The 27,334-nt window shown below is 41.8% G+C and overlaps 1 protein-coding gene across 3 annotated transcripts in view; it reads right to left on the reverse strand.

The window, feature by feature from the left end:
• The window catches only part of TENM1 (teneurin transmembrane protein 1), a 559,047-nt gene that overhangs the window by 16,801 nt on the left and 514,912 nt on the right, over positions 1-27,334 (reverse strand). For all 3 annotated transcript variants that reach the window (XM_063082943.1, XM_063082944.1, XM_063082942.1), the window contains 4 exons: positions 19,686-20,052; positions 17,465-17,975; positions 5,944-6,116; positions 4,623-4,858 (listed from right to left, as the gene is read on the reverse strand). In XM_063082943.1, coding sequence (XP_062939013.1) covers positions 4,623-4,858; positions 5,944-6,116; positions 17,465-17,975; positions 19,686-20,052 — 1,287 coding nt within the window. The remainder of the gene's footprint in view (positions 1-4,622; positions 4,859-5,943; positions 6,117-17,464; positions 17,976-19,685; positions 20,053-27,334) is intronic.

Consider the following 27,334-nt stretch of genomic DNA (forward strand, 5'->3'; position numbering starts at 1 on the left):
GAAATTTCCTTTTTTCTTTTTTACTGCTAAGACATTCTCTTTATCTTGCTGGACTACAAAATCTTAGTGCCAAAAGGGATCTTAGGAAATGGGCTATTGAGCCAGACTGCCTGGGTTCAATCCTGTCATCACCATTTATTAGCTGTGTGACCTCTCTGTGCCTCAGTTACTTTATCTGTAAAATGGAATAATAATAACAAACCTACCTGATAGGTGTTATGAGTAGTAAATGGTTAATATATGGCAGTACACATAGTAAGACCTCAAGGAATGTTAGTTGCTGTTATTCTGGTTAATGGTAATAATACTGCTAATAAAGGAGACTGCACAGTCCATACGTCTCATTTCATAGATGAGAAAAGTGCAAAATTATGGGCATACCATTTCTTCCTCAAAATCTTAACTCATTCTTCTCATCTGACTTCAGCCATATCATTTAACTTGTTAATTTGCTCTTGTTTAAATATGTTCTTGTTGATTAATTCATCTGTGTAACCATACAACTGATAGTTTTAATTTTTTGTGTGTGAAATAATACTTTCTTTCTAGTTATCTTAGTGGGGATGATGCAAGATTAACAAAAATATTCGTTTCTATGATTCGAAGCACTACAGATATATTTTTAAAATAGATAAATCTGTCTCCAAGGAGGCTCCCTATTTAAATTTTCACAAAACGAATGCCTCCACCAAACCTGGAAAGAAGGAAGTTAAAATATTGTGAAGCTAATGAACATCCTGAAGCTGAGGGCTCTGTCAGCAAAGGCGATTTCTGAGAATGGAGGGAGATGCTGGAATCCTCTTGGCTACCTCCTAAATGCTCCATCATTTGTCAACCTGGGACCCTATGTCTCAACTGGGCTTCTTTTCCTGTTCAGAGCTCAGCTCACATATAAACATTTACATGCTGCATTTAAAAACCAATCTACCCTATTGCCAGTTATCTTTGCATGAAGGAAAAAAAAAATCAATTGTGAGGGTTTTAGATTAGTCTTTGCTTCATTTTGTCTGAAAACACATAGTCATCCTACTTGGTTTTATGACTTTGGTTTGAAGTGCTAAACTCCTTTCTTTCTTTTTTTATTTTTTTTTATGTAAAGGAGGCTGCAGTTCCGGAGTTTTGCTGTAACCTTACAACTCAGTCTGCAAAATCCTATAAAGAGCTCTGGGATTCAATGCTGGGATAAGTCTCATATGACAGATTATTATCCACAGACACAGAAAGGTGAAATCTGGATGTAGTTCCTAAACCAGTTTGCTTTTGGTGAATGTCCAATTCTTTTACAGTTGGCTCTATTGTTATCTGCACTCTAATTTCTCTATTGTCCAGGGAAATGTATTTATGGGGACAGATTGATGCAGCAGATGAGAAGATACATGGACTGGATGCAAAAGTACTTTGCAAGGAAGATGATTCAAACACAACTGAGGTTGGGAGGAAATGGATTTTTTAAAATAAATGAAATTTCAGGATGTTAATGTGATTTATTTCACTTAATGGAGCTGATGAAGGATAGCCCAGAGGTAACAAATCCCTTGCCTGCTCAGGCTGGGCAGTTTATCATGTTTCCCAACAATTTCCCTCCCTCACCTTGAAGAGGACCCTGACTATGCACAAAAAACAATCACTGATCATTGGAGAAAAGCAACTCTTATTGCTTTCTGTACAAAGAGAGGCCTATCCCTTTCTGATTTTTTTTTCTTTCCAGCTAGAAGGTCTGGGGTAGGTATATTCGGTAGCGTTTTGGAACATCTTACCAAACGGGCTTTTAAATGAACCTGTCATTTTGTGCCTGAACAATTAGTGCTTTATGACCTGCTGTCCGAGCACATTTGCAAATTACAACCACACTTTTGCGTGGGTTTTCAAAGAGGAGCCTCCTTTCCCACAGTACAACAGGGGTTTCTACGTTGTGTGACTATCTGAAATTCTGTCTGAACAGCTCTGGAATGACAGCTTTACCAGGAGAAATAAACGATTCAGTCTAAGGTGTCGAGGTACTTGGGGGAATCAGAGAAGCTTATTCTTTACACATATTCTTACTAATGGGTCACTGCATATTTGGCCCAGGAAGAGAGAAAGTTGTCATTCACTTGCCCCTTGAAAGCCACCAGAAGTGAAGAGGCACCACGTCTTAAATAATAAAGTCAGTGGAAAAAGAGAATTTTTTTGTCAAAATTGGATTTTACACCTACCTTTTGGGAGCATATTCATTCCACTAAATTGGATATGCCTGATCTGGGGAAACCAAGGTAGCAGTATAAACTAAAATCCTTAAGAATGGGGAGAGCAGGTAAGAATTAACCAGTTAAACAGCCTCCCTCCTCCTTTTGCCTCTTTCATGCTTTCCCTGCCTGGAGGCCAGCCAGTTGTCCTGCACCACCCACACTTGCCAGTACATTAGAGTCGATTATTTGTCTCTTTTTGTCAGCATTGAAATGAGGAGTCAGGCCCTGCCAAGGTGGCTCCACTGAGTGGGGCAATGATTTATAGATTAATTATATTAAGGAACAAGGCAACACAGCCTGATGCAGTGGAAAGGGTGCTGCACTAGGTGAAGACCTGCATTTTAGCCTGGGCTCTGATCCATAATAGCTGTTTGACTTTGGGCAAAGTAGTTAACCTCTCTGGGCCTTAGTCTTCTTATCTGTAAAAATTGGGAATAACAATAATTGATGGTTGTGGTGATCAAATAAAATCCTGGCTATGAAAGCATTTTGTTAACTCTAAGGCACTAAACATATGTAAAGGATTGTTACTGTTATTGGACTTCTAGGGGCACGTACAGTAACACCACCTAGCCAGTAAGGGGCTCCATTCTTCAGCCCCAGGACCTCAGGGAGTACCCCAGAAGTGACACAGAGGAAAAAGTATTAAATTTGTTGCCCTTATATTCCAGTCCACAAATCTGCTCGACTATACCACAGGATGGGAAATGGGTCAAATTATTATTATTAACTAAACACTTTACTCCTTAACACTACAGAGCTCCCAAATGTTTTATGACAATTAGCTTCTCAACATTAAGAACAATTTGGGATATGGGATGTAAATTACAGTTTATCGTTTCTCTCCATTATCTGTGCATATGGAGGGGAGAAAATAGGATGGGTTATCCTAAAGAATGGAAAATCTCAAAGTCACATAGTATATGATTTGGTTCATAATGTTTTATTGAGGCTATAAGCTGGGGGAGGAACTAAGAAATCATTTATTCAATATAATTTTTTGTGACGAATCCATGAGGTTGATAAGCCACTTTTCTCTAGTACTACATTTTCATTTCACAAGTCAAAAAAAAAAAAAAATCAAGACATTTCTTAAGCCAGTTTTAAAACTGTGTATGAACACCAGGTCATCTAACTTCCCTGTCCAGGATTCCACCCAGGAGATCCTATTTTTTGAACTCTGATGGAAAGCCCTACTGCTACCTGCACAGAGAGGTTTGATTATTTGAACTGGTTTCACTTCTCAATTCAGTGGCATACCTGGTACCTATTGTTTCAGAGACTTGTCAATAGAATTGAAACATACAAATTGACTTGTGCACATAGACAACTTTAGTGGTGGTTACAAAAAACACCCACTGAAGTCTGTGGGTATGTAGCACCAATAGAACTGATTGAAAAGTGAGCACTGTTGTAGTTTATTTTCTTCATATCAAGCCATGTGACTGGTTTGACTGCTTCTCCTGGAATTGGGTGGTTGTTTGGCGGGTGCATTCGCATAGCCTTAAGGTTACTGAATTAGTACTGGAGTGAAGAAAATGCAAGCATTCCTGGTACCCCAGGCGTGACACAGGTGCTCCAAGCAGGCCTGGCCTCAATAGTGCGGGGTTGTTTCCTGCAGGCTGGCAGTTGCTCTAGGGCTGATAGTGAATGTTACTATATTTGGAAAGTTGGTCACGTCATTCTAACATTGGTAATGTTCAAGAAGGGACAGGTAGACAGAGTGCTGTGGTGTTTGTAGGCTTCGTGTGCTGCAGAAAAGCAATTTTGACAGAGATCTCTGGTTAACTGTGGTGAACTGTGTTTGGTAAGGACTAAAAACTCCCAAATCTTTAGTTTCCTCAAGGCAGCTCTCTCTGAACACCCCAGCTCAATTTCAGTACTTGTCCTTTACCCCTCTGGCCCTTAATATGTATTCACGGTAATGATATAATTCACTGATTTTTCCTTTTATCTTGCTGTTGTCCAAATGTTGCCTTATGTATCACATCCTTGTCTGTGTGCCTGCCTGTTTTTTCCAAAGAACTACCCCAAAGCAGGGACCTGGGTCAACCGAGTGGACCAGATATGTATCTCCAGGGCATGCTGCCAGGGGCACGGGAGGGCCTCCTGACTAAACCTATTTCTCTAACCAGACTTTTTTGGTGCTTGAAATTGCTACTATTAGAGTGCTTTAGCTGGGTAATGACAAAGAAAGCTCCTATTAGAATGCTCATTTAAGGATACTGAACCATTATCAGCCATTAGCACCCTCTCTTGAATTAATATATCATATAAACTAGTCAGTCACCTAGAAAAAGCTTTGCTGAAATGGGACTTCAGATTAGGGGGGGCTCTGCAGTTAAAAAAAAAAAACCCTAAAAGTTCTATGTCTTGCATAAGGTCAAGCCTTACCCTCAGCCTCCTTTCAAAAGCTGAAATGTTGCCTTTGTTTTGCTCCTTCCTCTGCCGCCACTCGATGAGGTTTGCATTGTGTTCTCCAGGCAATGAGATGTTGCATTTCCCCAGGGTGGGGTTGACTGCCCCCGCCAGGATGTGGGGCTCTGAGCTGAGACTGATCTCCATCCCGCTGGCAAAGGTGACACGTAGGGAACCATCCGGACTCACCCGATAGGTACTCTGAGTGTTTTCTGTGGACAGAAGAGCAAAGGAGGAAGAGGGGGAAGAAAGGGAAGAGCAGGAAGCAGGGAAGAGATAAATTTAGCTTGCGGAGGCCAGTTTAGAAAGGGAGGAGCAGATGGGGCGCTTGGACCTAAGTGCCTTCTGGGTTAGACCACCGCTCTGACAGGTGGATGCGTGCTCTGTCCATGTGGGGCTTGTTATTCTCACAGCTGAGGGATCTTGTTTGTTGGGTAAAAGACTCCTGTCTAACACTTCAGGCTGTTTTTGTTTTTGCTTCTTCATTTTTAAAGAATTCCCTCACAAACTCCCTCTGTGACTTGTTGGATCAGTTTGATATGCGGGGAGCTAGAATGAAAAGACTATGAAGTTTCAACTCAGCGGCCTTACCACCTGGGGACACCATCACAGTTGCTGTACCCCACAAAGTGATATTAAGTGATATTGTACCCCACAACTGACATTAGTTGGTACTGTTCCTCTTAGAGTGCCTGGTCTCACAACCTAACAACAGAATGAGTCCATAATCATGGGGCGGAGAGAAAAATTTTCTCTGTGTCCACTTCTTCTCTAGCTTCAGAGGTATTCCTTCCAAATCCTTCCTTCCTTGCTTTCTTGCTTCCTTCCTTCCTTCTTTTTCTTCCATTCTTTCTTATTTTCCTCTCTTTGAATAGAATGAGCTTTTAATTCTTTCATTACACTTATATTCTTGCTTGATGTATGTGTGTCCTAATTTGTCCTTTTTGTTCACCCATGTCAGCATTGATCTAGAATGCTAAGATCAGATTTCTTTAACATAATCTAGTCATACCCTAAAAGAGCTTTACAAGTAGCTGGGCATTGGGAAACAACTTGATAGAAAAGCAGATTTAGCAGGGATTTAACCTCATAACTCCCAGAGATGCAGCCCAATCTGTTGATACGTGAACTTGTGAAAAGTATGAATTTGTCTGGGGTTCAGCCTCCATAGCTGGAAAATAAAGAGAAGAATCCATGTTCTCAGCCAGAGGTGAATTCTATTTATTAACTGTGTGTACAGGTTTGTGATGTTAAGATAGGTGCTGTTACAGTCAGGTGAAGTAGGAAACATTCTTACCTTGTTTTAAAATATATATGGTACTAGTTGCTGTCAAGTTGGTTGACATGAGGACATTTTCGCGGTTGGAAGTATCTAGCTCCACTTTTGTCAGCTTCTCGAGGTCACTGTGGAAGCTGCTGACCTCTCCAGTGGGAAGTGTTGCATTGGTCAGATGTCCCTCGGGGTCATACCTGAGGAATGTAACCAATCCCAATTTTGAAGCCTCTTGACAGTGATAACAGGCCTTTGCAAAATAAAAATCACTTGGCAGCTAATACAGTTTAACTTTGAGTGATAACAAGTATTATTAACCTTGTTCAATAAGAAGAAAAAGGTCAGAGAGATGATTAATCAAACGAAGGTATTTTTTGCAGGTTCTGAATTCTTGATGACTTCCTTGAGCTGTGCTGTTTTACAGAAAAAATATATCTGGTAATGAATCACCAGGGTGGAAAACTGATTTATGAATCATGTCTTGCTGTGTGCAATGTTGCAGGGAGGCCTCCATTTGCAATTTGGTTAGATCCCTTTAGCTGTGATGGATCACAAAAACCAGCAGAGGGTGGTGTTGTCAAAGGAAAAGGAGGCACAACAGGGCCCTCAAAGCCAATAAACTGACTTTGCATTATGATGGGAAAATTATAATTTGCTGCTGTTTAAGTTGCCAAATTTGAAATGAATGAATCATTCTTCCAACAAAATGAACAGGCACAGGGGATAATGGAAACACGTTCATTAAAACGTTCTGGAGCCCCCGATCTTGGTGTCACTTAAATTTTTAAAAAATCTTTTTAGGAGAGTACATAATGTTTTGTAATTTACCCACATGAGTAAGATACAAAAAGAAATAATTACCTGGGATAATAAGCAATAACCTATATCTAGAAATATAGCCTAGTGAGTTTACTTTTTTAAAAAAAAATTAGAATTATTGGCAATCTCACTGTCCTCCAAATGGAAACTGCTTCCCTGAAGGCTTTTGATGTGGAGCTGTTCTTTTATTGCCAATAGAACCATGAAAAATAAACACTTCATTAAAAGTAAAGACATGCACTTGGAAACCCATTACTGTTTTCTTTTCAAGTTGCAAATTACAAAATATTTAAACGCTTTCATTTGCTTTTAAAATGTTAAACAATTATATTCTTCTTACCCAAAGTGAGCAGGATACAGCCTGGACACAATGGTGGAGTCTGGCTCTACTAACCTTCCCCTAACAATTATGCAAAATGGCACAGTAATTCATTGTTAACCCTCTAGGTTTTAAAGAACTCAGACTAGGCAGTTGGTCAAATTTTAAAACTTCTACCAACATTTGGTAGGCTTGGAAAAGGAGTTGGACTGTATTTTATAGGACAGAACTGAACTTGAGGCTCTACACAATGACCCTCCAGTTCAGTGTACACACACAGACACACATACAAACGAGGTCAAAACAGTCATATATGTGAATAAAAATAAACAAATAAGTCATTTGACATCACAGTTAATGCCAAACCCTGGTTGTTTAATTGGATACCCTCTTTGTTTAAATGGATTTCAGTCAAAATGGTTGGCTTGTTGCTACTATGCAGCTAATGACTCATTATCAAAGAAAGGCTGAAGGGTGCTGTCTGTACTTGGGTTAATGGTGAAATCCTTCCCTCTGCCTGGTCTGTTTGCCCATGGACTTTGCTGGGGCTCTGTGACTGCAAGAAGCAGCTGCTGGTGAGAAAGGAACATGGAAAGGCTTGAATGCCCAGTACAGCCCGAATCTTATTTGCCTGGTCTCTTCCAGGAGAGGAAAACAATGCCCAGCCTTTATTATCCCAAGGTATCAACCCTCTTTTCCCCGCAGGGAGGAGTTTCCAGGCAGCAGACAGAAGGACTACACTGTGGCCCCAACAGCCTGGATTACGCAGGCGGCTCCTCTCTGTTCCATATTCAGCACCAGCAAGGCTGCCCCATTGGTTTCCCTTTCCTGATTTCTAAGGGGTTTCCTCAACCCTCAGCAAGATCACTCTTTGTCATTCCTCCAGGAAATCTGACCTAAGACGCTACGGATGCAGGTTCCCAGTGGGTTTCCCAGCTTGGGGGCTGTTTCCTTCTTTCTCAGTCACACAGCCCCTTGTTTCAAAGCAAGATTTCATATAAAGGTGAGAGCAGTGGTTGCATCCACTGATCAGAACAAGATCACAAGATAAGATACCAACTGAGCCATCCATGTGTAGAGGTACAAGGGTTAAAATTCCCAACCAACCTTAGCAATGGCTGTGGATAAATTTGGTTTCCTAAACCTCCCAGCAAACACCTTTTAAGCTAAGTCATTGGTGCTCTTTGAAATACATCTTACGGCTTACTTCTAAGGGCACAGGCACATTCCTATATATTCTGCTCCCATCCCTACTCCCCAAATTGATAGTACTACATCTGGAAAAGAAAGCTAGAGTCCTGTATATGACTGTAATTACCCAGATAGACCTAGCTGGGAAGGTGCTTCCTGGTCCTTTTCTGAAGGAGGCAATGGGGTTGGCAATAATGTATCATTTCCCACAGGTCTATCCAATGGCTGGGTATCTAGAAAGTTATGTTGCCTCGTTTTCTTTCTGTGGCTGAATAGCCATCCTCATTTGAAAGTATACATTTGACTGCAATTCTATCATAAAAAAAAGCCCCCCCCAACACACTTATGCACCACAATTCTGCTAGTCACAGTCAAAGCAATAGTGTTCAATGGTGTCTGCAGTGTGGTGTCTGTTATGTGCTCAATCATTTATACAACCCTGGATCAAAACCTACAGGCCCACCTTTCTTCTTTGGAGTCATTTCTAAAGGAAGACCCACAGGCAGATGTACACATCAGTGGGTAATTCCCACAACTTTGGAAAGATTGCTCAAAGTGGATAAGAAATAAAGGGAGCTTTGATTTCCTATGGCTTGCTTGAGTCTCTCCTCCTCCACCCGTCACAGGGGAATGCATCTTTCCAGAGTGAATGTCAAACAAGCAAGTTTAATCAAAATCTCTTATGCTGTGTGTTTCCCTCTGGTGCCTGCATCCTTTGGTGTAGAGAGTACAAGCCAATATGCTGCAATGATCCCCTCAGGCCACAACATGGAAGCAACCCCCTCCTTCCCCTAGGCAGGCTGTAGCCCTCACTGAACCAGGTGCACAAATTCTGGCTGGTGAAATGTGCCATCAGGCAATGATTATTGCTTTCATAGTCATCAGAAGTGGGTTTGGTAAGAGGAGACTTACTATTATCCCTTCCTGTCCTGATTTTACAGAGTTCCACTATGAGGGTCCTATAGGGCACCGACCAGTGAAATATTGAGGGCACTTACCCTTCCGCTCAGCATTGCCATGGTCTGTGTGCATATGCACTTGAGTATGTGTGAGTGCGTGTGTGTGCACGTGTGCGTGCACACATTCCTCGGTGGAACAAAGGCAACAATGGTAAAGGAAATTCAGATCTCATTCTTGTCCTTGAGGAACATATGCTTTAGTTGGGGAGATGATATTTACACACTGTTAAAAATATGTTTGGGCTGATATTTTCTCATACAGGACAGCCTACCCTTTCCCTTTAAGCCACAGTAGAAACTACAAGCTCCTCCACCTTTGCTTTTAAGAAAATATTGCAGATTGTAGAAGGAAAATTCATTACTTATTTTTTTAAAGGAAATATGAAGGAGTCAGACCCTCTTTACACTTTCATGCCTGAAAACTGACCAACTGAATAAACGTTCTTTAGAAAATACTGCATTCCCCTTTCCTCACCAATAACTTCATTTGGCTTCCTATGATTCAGCTCCAAGTCCATAATGCCCTTTTTATCTTCATTTGTCCTTCATTCAGTAAATATCAGCATCTTGTGCTAGGTACTGTGGATACAGTGCTGAATGAAATTCAAAGTCTAGTAGAGCAGATAAGATATGCACACAAGTGCCTCTAATGCCAGAATACTGCCATGTAAGGAAGGAGCTGTGTAAGCTCAGAAGAGGCAGAGGTCATTTCCAGCTGGGCTGAGCGGAAGAGGAGGAAGAAGAGAAGAGGGAGGTAATGTCTGAATCCTAGAAGGCAGGTAGTGATGGGCGAGGGGAGGCAGGCATTCCAAACAGAGGTGACAGCATGAAGAAAAGTGCATGGGCGGATGGGATGTCTACTGGGGGGACAGCATTGCTGGAGCACAAGTTTCCTCTAGGAGGGTAGTGGGAGATAAGGCTGGAGAGGCATGCTGGGACCACAGCATGGGGGAACTGGAGTACCAGGTTCTGGAGGTAAGCATGAAGTCAGTAGACAATGCAGAGGCATGGAAAGCTTTTCAGGGAGAGAACAGGACGATCCAAGCAGTGCTTTGGCGGCAATGAATCTTGGAAGGGGAGACATGAGAGCAGGGAGAACTGTTAGGAGGCTGCAGCCTCCGTTTGTGGAAGAGAAGGTGGTGGCCTCTTGCCTTTGTTAAATGTGTTGTGATTGTCTATCACTGGGACCTGTCTTCCTCACTAGACTGTGAATTCTCACATCTTTAGAGGGAGGGCACAGTGGCTCATTCATCTTTGGATTCTCAGGGTCCGGCACAGAGTAGATTCTCACTACACTTACTGGTTGAATGAGTGAAATAGGATGCTGGTAGCGGAAATGGAATGGATGGGATGGATATGACAGCCAATGTAGTTACAGAACAGACAGAACCATCTATAGTGCTGTTGGGAGGCCACAGTCAACTTTTAGGTATGTCCTGTGCAGTGCAGCTGAACTTCCCTACCAGCCTCTGGAAGCTTTTTCTGCCTGCAGCCTTTGTTCCTTCTGTTCGCTCCCTGCTTTTATTTCAGTTCTTCCCAGCATTACCTCCAACAATTCCATTTGCCTCTTTCTCATCTTTATCAAGGGCATCAAGCACAAGGAGAGGTGACTGAGCAGAAATGTCAGGTCTCTACCTCTGAAGACCTGAAGAAACAGTTGACAATTCTATATTCTACGTTCATGTTTAATTGAAATATTTGCCTGCCTAGAGGCAGGGGGCTGGACCATAAGGTGCCTTAGTTCTCTTCCTACTCTGGATTCTGGAAGGCATTGGAAACATTTCATGTGTTTGGACTAACTGTTCGTTACATAAGCATTTCTGCATGGGAATCGCATCTTATCCCCAGGCAAATATCTCACCCAGAGACAAGGCTTGTGTAGCTTGCCCCCTCCCTCTTGCTAATCTTATCAGGGAAGAATGATAATTCCTTGTTGGCCATCCTTGATAAAACTGAGCATTTGTAAAACAGGCTACAAGGTACCCAGAGATATTATGAAGGCTTTTCCAATTTGTCAGTGGGTGAAGGTTTTATTTTTATTTTTTGTGGAGGGAGGGGATGTGCTAACAAAGCGCAGAAACAGAGAGAATGCAGGAGACCAAGGGTCAAGAGATCACATAAATGTAGTCTTCTTCCAGTGGGAGGAGAGCTACCCACAAAGGGCAAAGGGTCTGAGGAACTGTCAACTCAGCCTGGACTGGTAGCGGTGACACAACTGATGCTTTGGCCTTAGAATGGGACATTTTCAGTTCAGTACAGCAGAAGCCTTCCCCAGGGAAATGCCTGGGAAACAAGCAAGGAAGGGCATCCTGGCTACTCAGGCAGCCTTGTGGGGAAAGGCTTGCCTACTGTGAATTGCTGGGCCCCTCATTTGCATCTCACTGTGGCAGGGTCATTTCAATTAGGAGCCCCTTAGGCTGTTCTGCCAGTATTCCTGCCTTGACAATCACCTCCTTGTTAGCCATTTCTCTGTGGTCAGCTTTTCCCCCTGACACTCAGGACACTTATGGGCAATGAAGCATTAAGTACTAATACTTGGGGTGTGCAATTTTGATCCTGGGCCAAGTCAAACAGAATTATGAAAATCAATGAACTATTTAAACAACATCACACTACACAATAAAAGCCCACACAATACCACTGCACAGCATGCAATTTAAAATCCTATTTGGATTATCCACTGTTCAAGGTCATCTGTGCCATTTCTCCTCTTGATAGTTGCAGATAATTGAAAGTTGAATGGATTACTGGCTTGGCCACCTCTACATAGCAGTTCTCCATCCTGCCAAATTTTGATTCTGTTTCTCTCTCTCTCTCACTCTCATCTCAGAACAGAATTTTTATTTCCACCTTGGCAAACAATTTGTCCCCTTTGGCCAAAGAAAGAAGCTTCTCTCTCACCTCAGAGAACTACTCAAATTTTTTTAGGGGCGCCTGGTATCAGTGGCACAGCAACCTTCTACCGACCTTCTAGCACTGCTCTGATCCTGACTAGAATAGTAGGTCAGATTCCCCAACTTCAGAAGGACAAGGAAATCTTGAAGGAATGCTCAGAACTGGCTAAAGCATTGGAGGATAAAGGTAAAAGAAGTCATATTTTGCACAGAGAAGACTGTAGGAAGAATTAGTCTGATTATAAAGGTTGGGAAGTTGCTCATTCCTATACATACAGACAAGAAGGGACAGGGGCTGTGTTTTTTAGGGACTGCTGTTCAACACCAGAAGGGATTGCTTCAGGAGGAAAAGGTACCTTCTCCTCTCAACAGATACTATTTAGCCAAGAGAGTTTCAGCATAATTCTGGCTGGAGTTAAGGTGGGGGAAGGAACAAATAATTGTTCAGCCTCCCCTTTTAGCTTATGGTGCTACCATATTCCTCTTTCCTGCTACTGGAGGGGAAATCTTGTAGCTCTCTAGACTTTGCATCGTTACTCATCTAATCCGAAATGCTCCTCCCTTTTCCAGAAGACAGTGTGGTAGTAGTGGAAAGAGCACTGGACTAGAAGCTTGAAGACCCTATCTAGATCAGCCAACTAGTTAGGTGAATGGGCAAGTTACTTCTCTATTCTGGGTTTCAGTTTCCTCATCTGTACAATAACTTCTAGTGTTTCTTTGTGGCCATAAAATTCTATGATTACCCCCATGTGGATGCCTGTGTTTCTCATCTCTTAGTGGTTCGAGATTGGTTATTCAACAATGATGTTAGTTGATACCTTTTTCACTCACTGCCGCCAAGTCCTGGTAAAAGGCCTGAGTTCCACTCACTGTGAGAGGCCTGCTCACCACACAGTGTCTGCATCAATGTGCTGCCAGTGGAAAACAGGAACCAAAACTGATCTGACAACGAAATTCTCTATCTGGCATCATCAATTTCTCCCTCTGTATTAGATCATTTTCATCACTACACAAATATACCATTATTTTTCTCATTTAAAAAAATTCCTTCTGGTTACTCCATTTCCCCTCCAGCTCCAATTTCTCTGCTCCTCTTTACAGCAAAGCTCCTCAAAAGAGGTATTTACTCACTGTCTCCAATGTGTCTCCTCCAGTGGCATTATTATTACTATTGATATATAATTCATATACTGTATAATTCACCACTTTAAAGTGTACAATCCAGCGACTTTCCATACATTTACAATGTTGTACAACCATCACCACCACTTCTACAACATTTCCATCATCCCCCAAATAAACTCCACGGCTGTTGGCAACTACTAATCTACTTTCTGTCTTTATGGATTTGTCTTTTCTGGACATTTCACATAAATGGAATCATATGATATTTGTCCTTTAGTGTCTGGCTTCTTTCACTTTGCACACTGTTTTTGAGGTTCATCCATGTTGTAGCATGTATCACAACTTCATTTCCTTTTACGGATGGATAATATCCCATGGTATGGATACATTTTGTTTGTCCATTTATCACTTGGTGGACACTTGGGTTGTTTGTACTTCTTTGCTATTATGAATAATGCTACTATGAGCATTTGTGTATCCATTCTTTCTGAAACCTGTTCTATTCAGGCTTTGGTCCCCCACTGCATCATACCACCTGCTCTTCTCAAGCTAAACAATGATCTCCATGGTGCAAAATCGAATGGTCAATTCTCAGTCCTCATTTTATTTGACTTATCAGGAGTATTTGACTTAGTTGATCACTCCTTCCTCCTTGGATCACTTATTTTACTTGGTGCTATGGTCTGAATGTGTCCCCCAAAATTCATACGTTGAAATTTAATGGCCAATGTGATAATATTAAGAGGTGGGGCCTTTAGGAGGTGATTAGGTCATGAGGGCAGAACCTCACGGGATTAGTGGTCTTATAAAAGAGGCCCCAGAGAGACCCTCACTTCTTCTGCTACGTGAAGACACAGTGAGAAGGTGCTGACTATGAGGAAGCAGACCCTCACCAGACACTGAATCTGTGTGTGCCTTGATCTGTGACATCCTAGTCTCCAAATCTGTGAGAAATAAATTTCTGTTGTTTATAAACTACCCAGTTTATGGTGTTTTGTTATAGCACCACAAACTAAGACACTTGACTTCCAAGACATCCCACTCTCCTGATTTTCTTCTTACTTCACTGGGCTTTCCTTTTCAGTATCTTTTGCTGGTTCTTCATATTTTCAGCTATGGACGTTGGAGTGGGCCAGGGTCAGTCTTCAGATCTCTTTTTGTCCTTGTCTATGCTCACTTTCATGGAGATCTCATCCCATCTCATGGCTTTAAATACAATCTAAACACTAGTGGATCCCGTAGTTCACTCTCCAGCCTATCCCTCCAATTCCAGACTCATATATCCAATTGCCTACTTGATATTTGTACTTAGATGTCTAACTAAATTGATCATATCTAAAACCAAATTCCCAATCTCCCATACCACAGCCTTCCAGTATAAAGTACTCCTTGCATAGTTTTCCCTTCTTGGTAAGTGGAAACTCCAACATCGAGTTGCTCCGGCCCCAAACTTTGGCATTATCTCTAACCCCTCTTTCTCCCACACTCCACATGCAATCTGTCAGTAAGTCCCGATAGCTCTACTGCAAAATGTATTCAAAAGTTTAGCACTTCTTGCTGCCCCCCACGCCCCAGTCCAAGTCACCACCTTTTGCGTGGATTATTGCAATAAACCGCAACAGGTTCCCCTGTTCCACAGTCTGGTTTCAATTCAGAGTGGTTCTTTAAAAATGTTAAGTCTGGTTATGTCACTCCTTCACCCAAAACTCAGTGGTTCTACCTCTTACTCAGAGTAAAAGTCAAAGTCTTTACAGTGGCCTGCAAGGTCCTACATGAAGTAGCTCTGGCCATTTTACTGATTTCATCTCTCCACTACTCTTACTTACTCCACTCCAGGCACAACGGCTGCCTTGCTAATCCTTGAACACGTCAAGCTCGTTGTGTGTTCAAGGATTACTCCCCCGCCCCCTACTGGATATCCATATGGCTTACTCTCTCATGCACTACAGGTCTTTTCTCAAATGTCACCTTTTCAGTGAGGCCATCCCTGCCCACCTAATCTGAAATAAAAACCTCTTCTGCTCCACAGACTTGATATCCCTTACTCTCCTATATTTTTCTCCAAAGAACATGTCACCATCTGAAGTTCTATACATCTGACTCATCTCCCTCAAGCACAATGTAAGCTCCACAAAGGTAGAGATTTTATATCTCTTTTGTTCACAGCTATACTCCCAGCACCTAGAATACTCTCTGGCACATAGTAGGTACTCGGTAAGTATTTGCTGAATAAATGAATGAATGACTGGTTGAACTGGGGGAAGACTAGTTAATACTTCAGCCATTTCTTTTGGGGGGACTAATTCAACTATTACTTTTCAAAATAGTTGTTTGCCTAATTTCAGCTGCAGTGTGATCTGGCATGAGTTTTATAAAGAGACGTTAAAGTTTCTCATTAGAAACTTTATCTTTCCTATGGGTAATATATTTAAAAATGCAACAACATGGATGAGACTGGAGAAAATTATGTTAAGTGAAATAAGCCAGACAAAGAAAGAGAAACAACACATGTTCTCACTCATAACTGGCTGCTAGGAAGGAAGGAAGGGAGGGTGGGAGGGAGGGGGGAAGAAGGAAGGAATGAAGGAAAGAAAGAAAGAAAAGACCACCACAATACATTGAACTTTCAGAAGGAGAGAACGAATCTAAGGATACTAGAGATGGGGGGGACGGAGGGAGGGGGTTTGGGAAGTGATAGCTTGGGCAAAGGGCATAAAGAAATATCATGATTTATAAGAATGCATATGCTAATAATAAATAAAATTTTAAAATAAAAAAACATGTGGGCTCTTGAGCCAGACTGTTGGGGTTTGAATTCTGGACATCTGTGTGAATCAGGACAAGTTAACTATTCTGTGCCTCAGTTTCCTCATCCATAAAATGAGCATAATAGGGGCAGCTATCCCCTGTTGTTATTATGGGGATCAAATCAAATAATGTATATAAATCACCTGGCCCAGTACCTGGCACTTAGTAAATCTTTAGTGAACAGTAGCTTTCATTACTATTATTAAGATGTAAGAGAAACTTTTCAAAAAATAGAGGAAGACTTGCAACAAAAACAACTGAATAATTTTTCTAAGTGAAACTAAAATAGCTGTCCAGCTCTTTTGTATAAATGGCATTTCTTTGGGAAATGATCCAAAACTTGAAGGCCAGTTGTTTTGTCCCTTTCCTCAGGAGGCATTCATGGGACTGGACATATTCTCTTCATATTTTTACAGAATATTCACACTTGGCACCCCTCGTACTTAACATCTCCACTTCTCACATTCTTCAACTTCAATGCCATTCCAGACTCTGAATTCAGATGCCATAGATTGTCCTCACTCAGTATGTTGGTTAAAAATTCAGCAATTCCCTTTGTGGGGAAAATGCTTCCTGCATGCTGACAGACCAGCTTTCTAAATGGGTTGACTTGCAAGCAAAGTTGTCCATGGTTTAAAAGGCAAGGACAATGGTCGCTATTTCCGTGTCATGACACCTCCTAGTACCTTGCTGTCAGACACACTTTGTGCAAGTTTCCAGTTAAACAAAGTTATCACAGATTCAGTCTGCAGCTGCCAAGATGTGCTGGATTCTTTGATTTGTGCAGGGACACCGAGGAAGCCTAAGCCTGTACAGGAAGGAATATTTGGTTCCACATTTCACAGAAGCAGCCAGTGAAATGGAGCCTCTCCTATGCAGCATTATAAAACGTAATTTTACACTTGTTTTCCAGGGTCCACTTCTTATATTCAACAAATATATTCTCTTACCTCCCATAGCAATTTATACTGAGTTGAGCTAGGCTGGGCTGGCCTGGGCTGGGGATACATTCATTTATTCATTCATTAAACCCTGCAGGGCTCGATACATACTTGTTAAATCACACTTCTTCTTTGCTGCTTTAGAACTATTCTCTAGTTTTGTTTTTTAAATGAAATTTTACCTTGTCTTCCCAGGCATGCTGTAAATTTCTTGGGTACATGGGCTTCTAACTCATTCCCATCTCCTGCAGTGCCACACATGATTCTTCCTTCATTCAGTCTATGCTTTTATTATTATGCTCTGCAAAGTGCTCTGGAAAAGTGGGTCTGAACTCTAGGAATTGGGTAAAATTTTCTCCTTGACTTTGTATTTATTTATTTATTCTACTGTGGTTGTTAGAAGAAATTAGCATGCAACACCCAGGAATTACTAAGCCATTTTCACACATAATACAATTTCAAAGCCTATATTGAGAATTAGAAACTTACTCGTAAACGGTTGTCCAACCATTTTCATTACTTTTGGTAGCCAGAAGTCCTGTGTTTCCAGGATATGTCATCAAGGCCAGATTATAGCCTTGGGCTGACACTCTCTTCAGGACTCCATTGCTGCTTATGGTCAGCCAATACACCTGCCCACCAGGCACCACAAGCCAAAGGGGCATACCGCCTGCATCACGGCGAATGTGCACCGAGTTGCCATTGCTGCTGGTAATTGCGCCCAACTCCCCTTCGGCATTGTAGGTGAAGTTATACACATAGTCCCTCGTTATCAAGTTCAGGGTGTGTAGGTGGGTTCCATTGACAGTGAACTGGTACAGTTCCTGATCAGCAGGTGATGCAATCTCATAAAGGTTCATGTCATTCAAGTGGGCTTGGTTCCTGCTGATGGTACGAATTCGAATGTTCCCAAGGTCTGCCACATAGAGGGTACCATCAGGTGACACTGCTAAGGAGGAAGGGGCTTTCATCTTTGCATCTTTGGCATAGCCACCATCACCTGTGGGAGAAAGACCCTGATTTTAATAATCGGCATGACAAGCATTTACATGAACATACTACAGACAGAAAGTACTGTGCATGAAAAATTATTTTAAAGGAAGGAATAAAGATACAACAATCACAATAATTCATTGACATTTCAGAAGGAGAGAACAGAGCTGAGGCCACCAGAGGTGGAAAACAGGGAGGAGAAATTGGTAGAAGGACACAAAAAATGATTACATTGTGTAATGTTGAATATACTAATTATTCTGATTTGAGCATCACATATTGCACACAGGTAATGATATTCAACTCTGTACCCCACAGACATGTACAATCAACTATGTTTCAATAAATTAAAAAAAATTTGAAAGGGAACAATCAGTGAACCAATGTTCTCCGCATGGCCTCCTTGACAAATTTGAAACCCATTTTTCCAAAGACTAATTCTTGAGTCAGTACCACTGAAGATGAACAGTAAGATGTAATTATCTCAGTTACACCAATTTTGTGAAATCCTCAATCCTGCTGTTTAGAATCTATTGTATTGCAAGATACAAGAACAGGAGACAATGATAGCCACACATAATTTAGCTGGAAATCCGTGAGACTCATGCCTGTCAATGCTTGTAGGATCTGTTTCAGGACTTTCCCCTCCTACCATGCCTAGAGGCCCTTTCTTTTGTTAGTTCCCGTTGTTACGCTGTCAAATACATTAAGTCTATTAAGTGTGACAGTGATTCAGAACATCAAATTTGATAACTGGAATAAACATTAGATTTGCTTTGAATAAAAGATACAAATTAGCAAAATATCTATAAAACTAATTGTCCAGGATAATACAGGAAATATTGATCAAAAGTCCTATTGACCAAATTGCTTGCTCCTGATTCCTCTGGCCTAAAAAAAGGCAAAGGTTAAGAGGACCATTCGGGCCTGGATGAACAGTTGAATAGGGCTGCATGTGGCATGGAGGGATTTCCAAATCCCAGTACCAAATTTATCTGTTGACATTTAGAGGACTGTTTGCTATCTGGAATACCCAATCCATATTTTGGGGAAAAGCCTTTCTTCCCCCACCCCATCCCTCTTTCAATTAGAAGTAAAGGGTACTATTAGTTTTAGAGAAAGCTTTGAATTTTTAAAAAGCAATGTATGTTGCAAACTGATGTCCTGAGAACCCTCCATTGTGGGATTTAATTTTGCTCATCTATTCCCTAAGCAGTCTTCTCTTAGTCCCTTTGAGTCTCAAATAGCACATGCTTTTAATTTGAAACCAGCCACCTCAGGGGAGTATTTTTTTTTTCTTAGCTAAATCAGTAAATGTGGTTTTTACCTAGTTTTCCTTTCTCTAAAGTACAAATAATATCATAATCATACATTTGTATATTCTTACATTTTATACTCTTGACTTTTTAGGAGTATACAAATTTTTGCTATACCAGTTTATCCTCAGAACAGCAAGGTGATATAACTGAAACAAGCGCTATCACTAGTTAAAGAATGAGGCAAGTGAGTCATGAAGAGGTTTTGTGACTTTCCTAGGGTCACTCAGTGAGGCAGTTGTCAGAACAGCTAGCTGATCTGACTTCCAGACCATGGCTTTCTTCGCTAGCTCATACCAACATTTACAAGTAACACTTTTGTTTTCCTTTTGACTTTTCTGATGCACGTTTTCTTTTGAAAACAGAGAGGGGGAGCTGGTGAATTGCTAAAAAGGTCATACCTGAAAAACAGTCACAGTTGGGATCAATTTTGCAGTCACAGTCAGTGGGGGCACCAGCGATGATGGAGATCTCCCCATTGGTGGTCACTTGCTGAATGCGGTTTACTTTCCTCTCGTCTGTTTCAGCTATGAAGAGCAGCCCGCTGTGGGAGACGCTGATGGCCCTCGCCGACTCCAGTGTGGAGTGAATTGCTACCTTGCTGACCAAGAAATGATCTATGCCTGGCACCTGGCAGTGAATGGGGCGCCCTGCAATGATCCGCACACGCCTGTTCTCAGAAATTTGCAGCACAATGTTGTTATCCAAGACATATAATGAATTGTCCATGGGATTGACTGCAAGGTCTGTTGGCCACTCTAATCGCACCTGCAAAAAGAGAACACACACCATTAGGTTACCATGTCTTTCCAGGGGCAGTTTATCTTTACCTTGAAAGATAAATTGGCTTATTTTTTCCCCCTGTTTTATGAATTTCGGCAACATTGCTGTTGTCTGGCAAAGCGGAGGGTGTCGTGGTTAATCACATGTTCTGGTAAGCACATTTATCATTTATGCCACTTCCAACATAACGTAGTTCTTTTTTTCAATAATTTCAGAAGTATCCTCTAGAGCAGTGGTTTCAGAGTGTAGTCTCTGAACCAGCAGCAACAGCATCACCAGGGAACTTGTTAGAAATGCAAAATTCTCAGGCCCCATTGTAGACTTATTGAATCAAAAAGTCTGGGACCCCCAGCCACCTGCCTTTTTACCAGCCTTCTAGATGATTCTGAGACCACTACATGAGGGCTCTGGGTTGCTATGATACACAAATCTCTCTCACTGTCTTGTAGATATATAGAAGAGCAAAGTCATAGTGGCTTCTGGACACAGAGTGCTAGAGAAACGAAATTTTACTCAATCGGCAACCTTTTGGGAAAGCACCTGCCATTAGCATAGACCTAGCATCCATCTTGTGGAGTGCTCAGGTACCGTTCATTAGCTGCTGATTTGGAATCCTAGGTTGTAGTGTACTTTTCACCTCGCTTGTCCTGGTTCACTCCATATGCCCCTTCCCTCAGCAAAGAAACAGGTTCGTTTGTTCTTTCAGTGAATGTTTGCTGGGTACCTTCTCTAGGCTAAACCTTGTGCTAAGCTTTGGGGATTCAAAAATGACTATGACACAGCCTCTGCGATGAAATGACTATGGTCTAGTAGAGCCTTTGGAGGACTCATTAGGCAATTACTCTCTGTGCTATGAGAAGGAGATAGCAGAGAGGTTGTGAGAGCACGTCACCTGGACCGGAAGTCAGGAAGCAGAATAGTCCGAGAGAAGATGGTACCTGTAGGTGGAGTCTGAAATGACCAGTAGGAGAGGAATGGGGTGGAAATTGAGAGGGGAGGGGCAAAGTTGAGGGCAGTATGGGTAGAGGGAACAGCATGGGTGAAGATTCAGAGGTCAGAGACAGCATGGCCCATCTAGGTTACTACAAATAATTCAATAAGGCTAATATAGGCTGAGTATATGGGAGTGCTGAGTGATGAGAACCAGGAGGTAGACAGTGGCCAGGTGTTATGAATTAAGTTGTGTCCTCCCCATGTTTATACGTTGAAGCCCTAACCCCCAAGGTGACTATATTTGGAGATAGGGCCTTTAAAGAGATAATTAATATTAAATGAGGTCATAAGAGTGGGGCCCTAATCCAATAGGACTGGTGTCTCTCTAATAAGAGGAAGAGATGAGAGGAATGTGTGCATACAGAGGGACGACTATATGAGGTCACAGTGAGAAGGTGGCCAACTGCAAGCCAGGGAGAGAGGCCTCAGGAGAAACCAAATCCACCATTACCTTTTTCTTGGACTTCCAGGCTCCAGAAGTGTGAGAAAATAAGTTTTTGTTGTCTAAGCTACCTAGTCCCTGGTACATGGTAGCCCTAGCAGGCTAATATACCAGATAATGAAAGGAAGCACATGTCCAGTTTTGTGCAGAAGGCTGTGGGAAGCCACTGAAGGGCTTGAATTAAGGGTGTGACATGGTCATGTTTGGGTTCTAGAGGAATCACGCTTGCTGTTGTTGATACTACATTGGACGAGGAGGCAAGGTGGGAGGCAGGCGGACAGTTGGGAGGCTCCTGTGGTGGCCGAGATGAGGGATGATGGTGCTTGAATTATGACGGCAAAGTGAGCATGGAGAGAAGTAGATGGATTTGAGAAATGTAAAAGAGAAGCAAAAGGACTGGTGTGTGTGTGTGTGTGTGTGTGTGTGTGTGTGTGTGTGTGATTCTGCCAAGTGCTGTCCTAGGCACTGGAGACAAACAGGCTAACCAAACATGGCTCCATTTTAGTTTCTGGACATGAGTTGGCTCAGTGCCTGCCCTGACATCTCCTTAATAGTGACTGTTTGTCCCTTGGCACTTCTCAGAGAACCGTGCTGCATGCCACTCCCCACCCCACCACTCCTGTTTTCTCTACTTTATTTCCCTTCTCTTAGGCTAGACAAAGGCAGAACAAATGTCCCATTCAAGGTCAAAACAGTAACAGTAATGTAGCTACCTTTCTTTTTTGCTTTGAGTAAAAGCCCAAGGAAGGCTTTGTTTTTCTCATGGAATCTGAAAGTCTGAAAACAAGATATGAGCTGTCATTGCATTCTGAGGCCCACTACTTCCCCAGCTGGAAGAGGCCTTACATGGCAGTCAGCAACAAAGTGAATAAAGCCCAGTTTGAGATAAGGCCCTCAGAGTAATTGTGTCTCATATGGAGGGCAACCGGTGATGTTGTGAAGAGGACAAAGGTTGTCTCTGACCTCCCCTATTGCATCATGTGGTGCTCTTTGCCCTGTCTCCCAGACACCCAGCAACCTCATTCTGTCCTCATGTCTCTGTGTGCCCTCCACCTGCACCTCCACATAGGCTGGCCTTCTCTGGTCAGTACCAGATGCCTCTAGGCAGCTAGGAATTTGAGTGCTAATGGGGTATAAAGCTGAGCTTGTGTTATGCATGTTCTACAGAGCCTTTCAGACTGAGGCCATTGGATAAACATTAAACACCAGCCTTAACAGCTCCCAGAGCAGTTTGCGGTGATGTGTTTCTCAGCACGTCTGACTGAGGCCTTTGCATGTCAGTGCCCTGCCACGGAGAGGGAGAGTGAGTGTCTGCTGCTGCGAGGGCACTGGCTCCTCCTCCGCCCTGTGCCCCTGCCTTGGACCTCTATATATGCTATCGTGCTGGTACAGAAGCCGTCTGTGCATACTGGTCCTATGGAGCATGGTCCCCCCAGGAAATAAACCGGGACTGGCTGAAGAAGAGGAAATACATTTATTTCATTACAATACTCCTATTTTGATGGAGTCTGAAGCCAGTGACCCAGAAAAAACAAACCTGGCAGAAATGACATTCTAATTATCTGCGCTCTGGGAGCTGAGGCCAGGGCAGAGGCCGCGGACAGCACACACCTGGCAGGGGCCAGAGAAGGAGCATGTTTTGGACTCTGTTCTCAGCTATCAAGGCTGACTCTGAGATAAAGGCTGGTAGTTCGAAAATAAGCTGTTAAATTCCCCAACTTGCCCAACCCGATTTAAGCCAACACTATTGGTGTCATGTTTATTAGATTTAATATTGCCTCAAAAACACACCAGCTATTGTGTCTGTTTGTTTTCTTTTCCATCCAATAAGTCACCCTCTGGCAGTTTCCTGTGACTAAAGTGGCCTTTGTGTTTCTGAGACACTTTCTACACCAACTACACAGAATCCCTTTAATTCCCATTTGATTTGGCCGGGTAGCTTGTCTGTGAAAACTGCTCAGATGAAAGATGTGTGGCTACGTAGTAGTCGAGGGTCTACCTTCTCAGAAGCTGGACCTTTCCACCTCTCTTAGGTTGTCAGTTCCTTTTATGTCCTTCTCATGTTAAATACTCCCATTTCCAGGTAATTTTTCAAGGAGCTGGTGCCTTATACCCACAAAATAGAAAGAATATATTTACCAAGGCATTTCCATAACACACAACCTAACATATAGAGTGCAGTCTTTGAGCTGATTCTGGCAGTCACAATTAGCATCTATTAGTTGCAAAGAGACCCCAGAATTATATGCTACTGAGGTGGGGCCAAGGTTAATCCCTGAGAGCTGCTGGCATTTGTCCAAGTGGTTTCTGGGGGGAAATAAATGCTTACTTTTGGGGGTGGGAGCAGAAAGAGATTGAAGAGCAGCAGTGAAGCTCTGTAAACTCTGCCTAGTGACCTGGCCTACAGCAAACCATTTGGCCTAATTTGTGGTGGTTGCCCCACCTTGTAAAAATACATTAATTTGTTTGAAATGTCAAAATGTATTTAAGCTAAACCAATATTAAAGGTCACTGGTGTAGCCGCCAGCTGGTGGAATGCGCCCATCTCCCAACAACCTTTCCTGAGAAATGACCCTGAGCAGAAAGGAGCTCTTGGTCAGACTGTCAACCCTTGACAGCACTATGTCTTCCTTGGCTAATTGAAAACTTGCCTTAAAGGGAGTTGACTCTCAGGTCAACCAATCCCATAGTTGGTTTAAAGATCCAGCTAATTTTGACCTAAGTAACAGTTTATAAAGCAGCAGAATTCTACAGAGAAAAATCCATGTATAAAAGCAATATCTAAATATGAGCCCTTGGTTAGACTAAACTAGGAAATTCCTCAGTTATAAGCCCAATCCCACACTGAACACATAAACCACCATTTGTATGCTTGAGTTGTGTCTAACAGTTGGAATCCTGGTTCCTTCCCTTACTAGTGTGTAACCTGAGGCAAATTAGGTTATTCTCTGTGAGTCTCCAGTTTTCTCATCTGTAACAAGGAAAAGAGACTAATGATAGTATATGTGCTTGTAGAGTTATTGTGTGGATTAAATGAGATAGTCATGTAAGGTGCTCAGCTCAGTGCTTGGTACATAATAAGGGATGGCAACTGGTATTAATATTAGTAATGGTTTCATAGTCACAGACCTTTAGAGCTAGAAGGAGCCTAATCTGGTTACCTTTCAACTATGTTTCCCAGACTTCAGTTGCCCACATACCACTTCTATGAATTTTGCCTCACCCCAACACCACCTGCACTGATATTGACTTAATATTTTTCTTTTAATTGACCTACTTTAAAAATGTAAATAGATGATACTCCTTCCTTTAAACTGGTCCTAATCAATAACACCTATAAAATTACAGACCCACTCATCTGGGTCATTAATAAAAGTAACTACTCTCTATTGAGTGTTTCTTAAGTGTCAGGTACTTTATACATATGGATTACTGCTTTAAATACTTAGAGTAATCATTTGAGAAAAACACTATTAATAATCCCCATTTTCAGACATGCTCTCTAGCTCCTAGATTCCTCATTTAGAAGAGGGAACACATTTCTTTGCTCTTTCCTCACCAAGTCTGGCTTCCCCTTTTATTCCTTTTTTTTTTTTTTTTAATTTTATTTTGTCGATATACATTGTGGCTGATTATTGCTCCCCATCACCAAAACCTCCCTCCCTTCTCCCTCCCCCCCTCCCCCCCAACAATGTCCTTTCTGTTTGCTTGTCGTATCAACTTCAAGTAATTGTGGTTGTTGTATCTTCTCCCCCCCCCAGTTTTTTTTTTTTTTTTTGTGTGTGTGTGTGTGTGAATTTATATATTAATTTTTAGCTCCCACCAATAAGTGAGAACATGTGGTATTTCTCTTTCTGTGCCTGACTTGTTTCACTTAATATAATTCTCTCAAGGTCCATCCAGAGAAAAAGGAACTCTCATACATTGTTGGTGGGACTGCAAAATGGTGCAGCCTCTATGGAAAATGGTATGGAGGTTCCTCAAACAATTGCAGATAGATCTACCATACGACCCAGCTATCCCACTGTTGGGAATATACCCAGAGGAATGGAAATCATCAAGTCGAAGGTATACCTGTTCCCTTTTATTCCTTTTGAATCAACCTACAGGTTGCTCTCTTTGGCTGAGAAGGTCAAAGCTTGTTAGTAGTTGAGTGATTTGTCTTTTCCTTTGTTATCTGTTATCTCTCAGTTTAATGCTTTGTGAGCACCTACTGTGTGCCAGGCACTGTTATAAAGGTAAATAAACAGGTTTCTGCCCTCGATTAGTTCACAATCAAGTGGGGAAAGGCAGATACAGAAATACGTCATTCAACATAATGTGGTTAACTGCCATGATGGATGTATGCTTAGGGTGACATGTGAACATGGACGAGAGAGTTCAAGGCAAGATTCCTAGAAAAGGAATGTAAACTTAATCTTGAAAGATGAAGCAAAGGTATTAAGAAGCAGCAAGGTGGGAAGGGTGATCTCAGCAGAGGGAAAAGGGTGAACATAAGCACAGAAGCATGAAACCATATGGGAGTGGAGGAACTATAGTCTGGGATTAGTAGGCATAAAATAGAGTAGGTAATATGGGTACATGAAGTTTTAAATGTTCAGGTTTCTCCACTGAGACACTATTGTCATGTGGAGCCAGTCCTGTGCATTTTAGGATGTTTAACAGCATCCCTGGTCTTTATTTAATAGATACCAGTAGCACCTTATCCACAGTTGGGACAACCAAATATATCTCCAAGAACCACTGGACTTAGTCATGGAGGGCTGTGTATACTAAGGACTTTAGACTTAAACTGTAGGTGCTGAGAAGTCAGTGAAGGTCTTTAATTAAAGCAGGAGCTGATATGATCAGATCTTAGGCTGCAGTTTGGAGGACATGCTGGAGGGAGACCAGACTAGATGCAGGAGAACTAATCTGGAGGCCAGCCATTCACCAGTACATCTATCCATTAATGTATCCTTCTTGGGTTAAAAATTCTGACTATGTCATTTGCTATATTTGTGACTTTGGAGCAAATTAATCTATCTAAGCTTCAGTTTTCTCATCTAGAAATTGAGTATAATAATAATATCTTCTAAAAAATTGTAATAAGAATTAGATGGGAAAAAAAATCTATATAAACCATCTAGCACAGTGCCTGGTACATAGAAAAAGCTCTGTAAAAGTTAGTTATTATTATTTTTTTATTAGAGAACATGCTTGGTATTTCCTCTGATCCCTGTCTGACTATCACAATGTTCTCTTCCTGGGCTATCTCATGATAAGTTCAATCATGTAGTCATGGTCTTTCAAGGTTTCCCTTGCTTCTGTGTCACCAGCCATTTCTTCCTTGTTCATTCATTCTATTCCTTGAGAATCTTTCCAGGCGATATGTCCTCCAAGAAATATTTGGCTGATATTGAGAGATATTATTTCACATACATTTGTCAGCCAATTTCATGGCTAATATTTTAGCTTATTACTTGGATTCCCACTGTTATTTGTAATGGTATTCTTGGTACAATTCCAAGTGCAAAACATGCTAGTTTAATTAATTTCCTTTCTTCTGCCAAATGAATGTCTATTTGTCCCATGTTAGGCACTGTGCTAGGCACTAAGGAGCCATCTCTAATCAAGACAGACTGGATTCCATCCTTCATGAGGTTTACAATCTTTTGCTGACTTCACTTTTTTTCCCCCCTAGCATTAGTGGCATAGAACAGTAGACTACTTCAGTTTCATTCTATTCATTTTAAGAAATTAACTTTCACGGACAAGCTTCAACATATCATGACTGTTACTATATTTTACAATTGCCACCAAGTGCTACTGACTTCTTTTCCCAAAGTTGAA

This window comes from Cynocephalus volans, chromosome X (assembly GCF_027409185.1).
Source record: "Cynocephalus volans isolate mCynVol1 chromosome X, mCynVol1.pri, whole genome shotgun sequence".
Taxonomy (NCBI): Eukaryota; Metazoa; Chordata; class Mammalia; order Dermoptera; family Cynocephalidae; genus Cynocephalus; species Cynocephalus volans.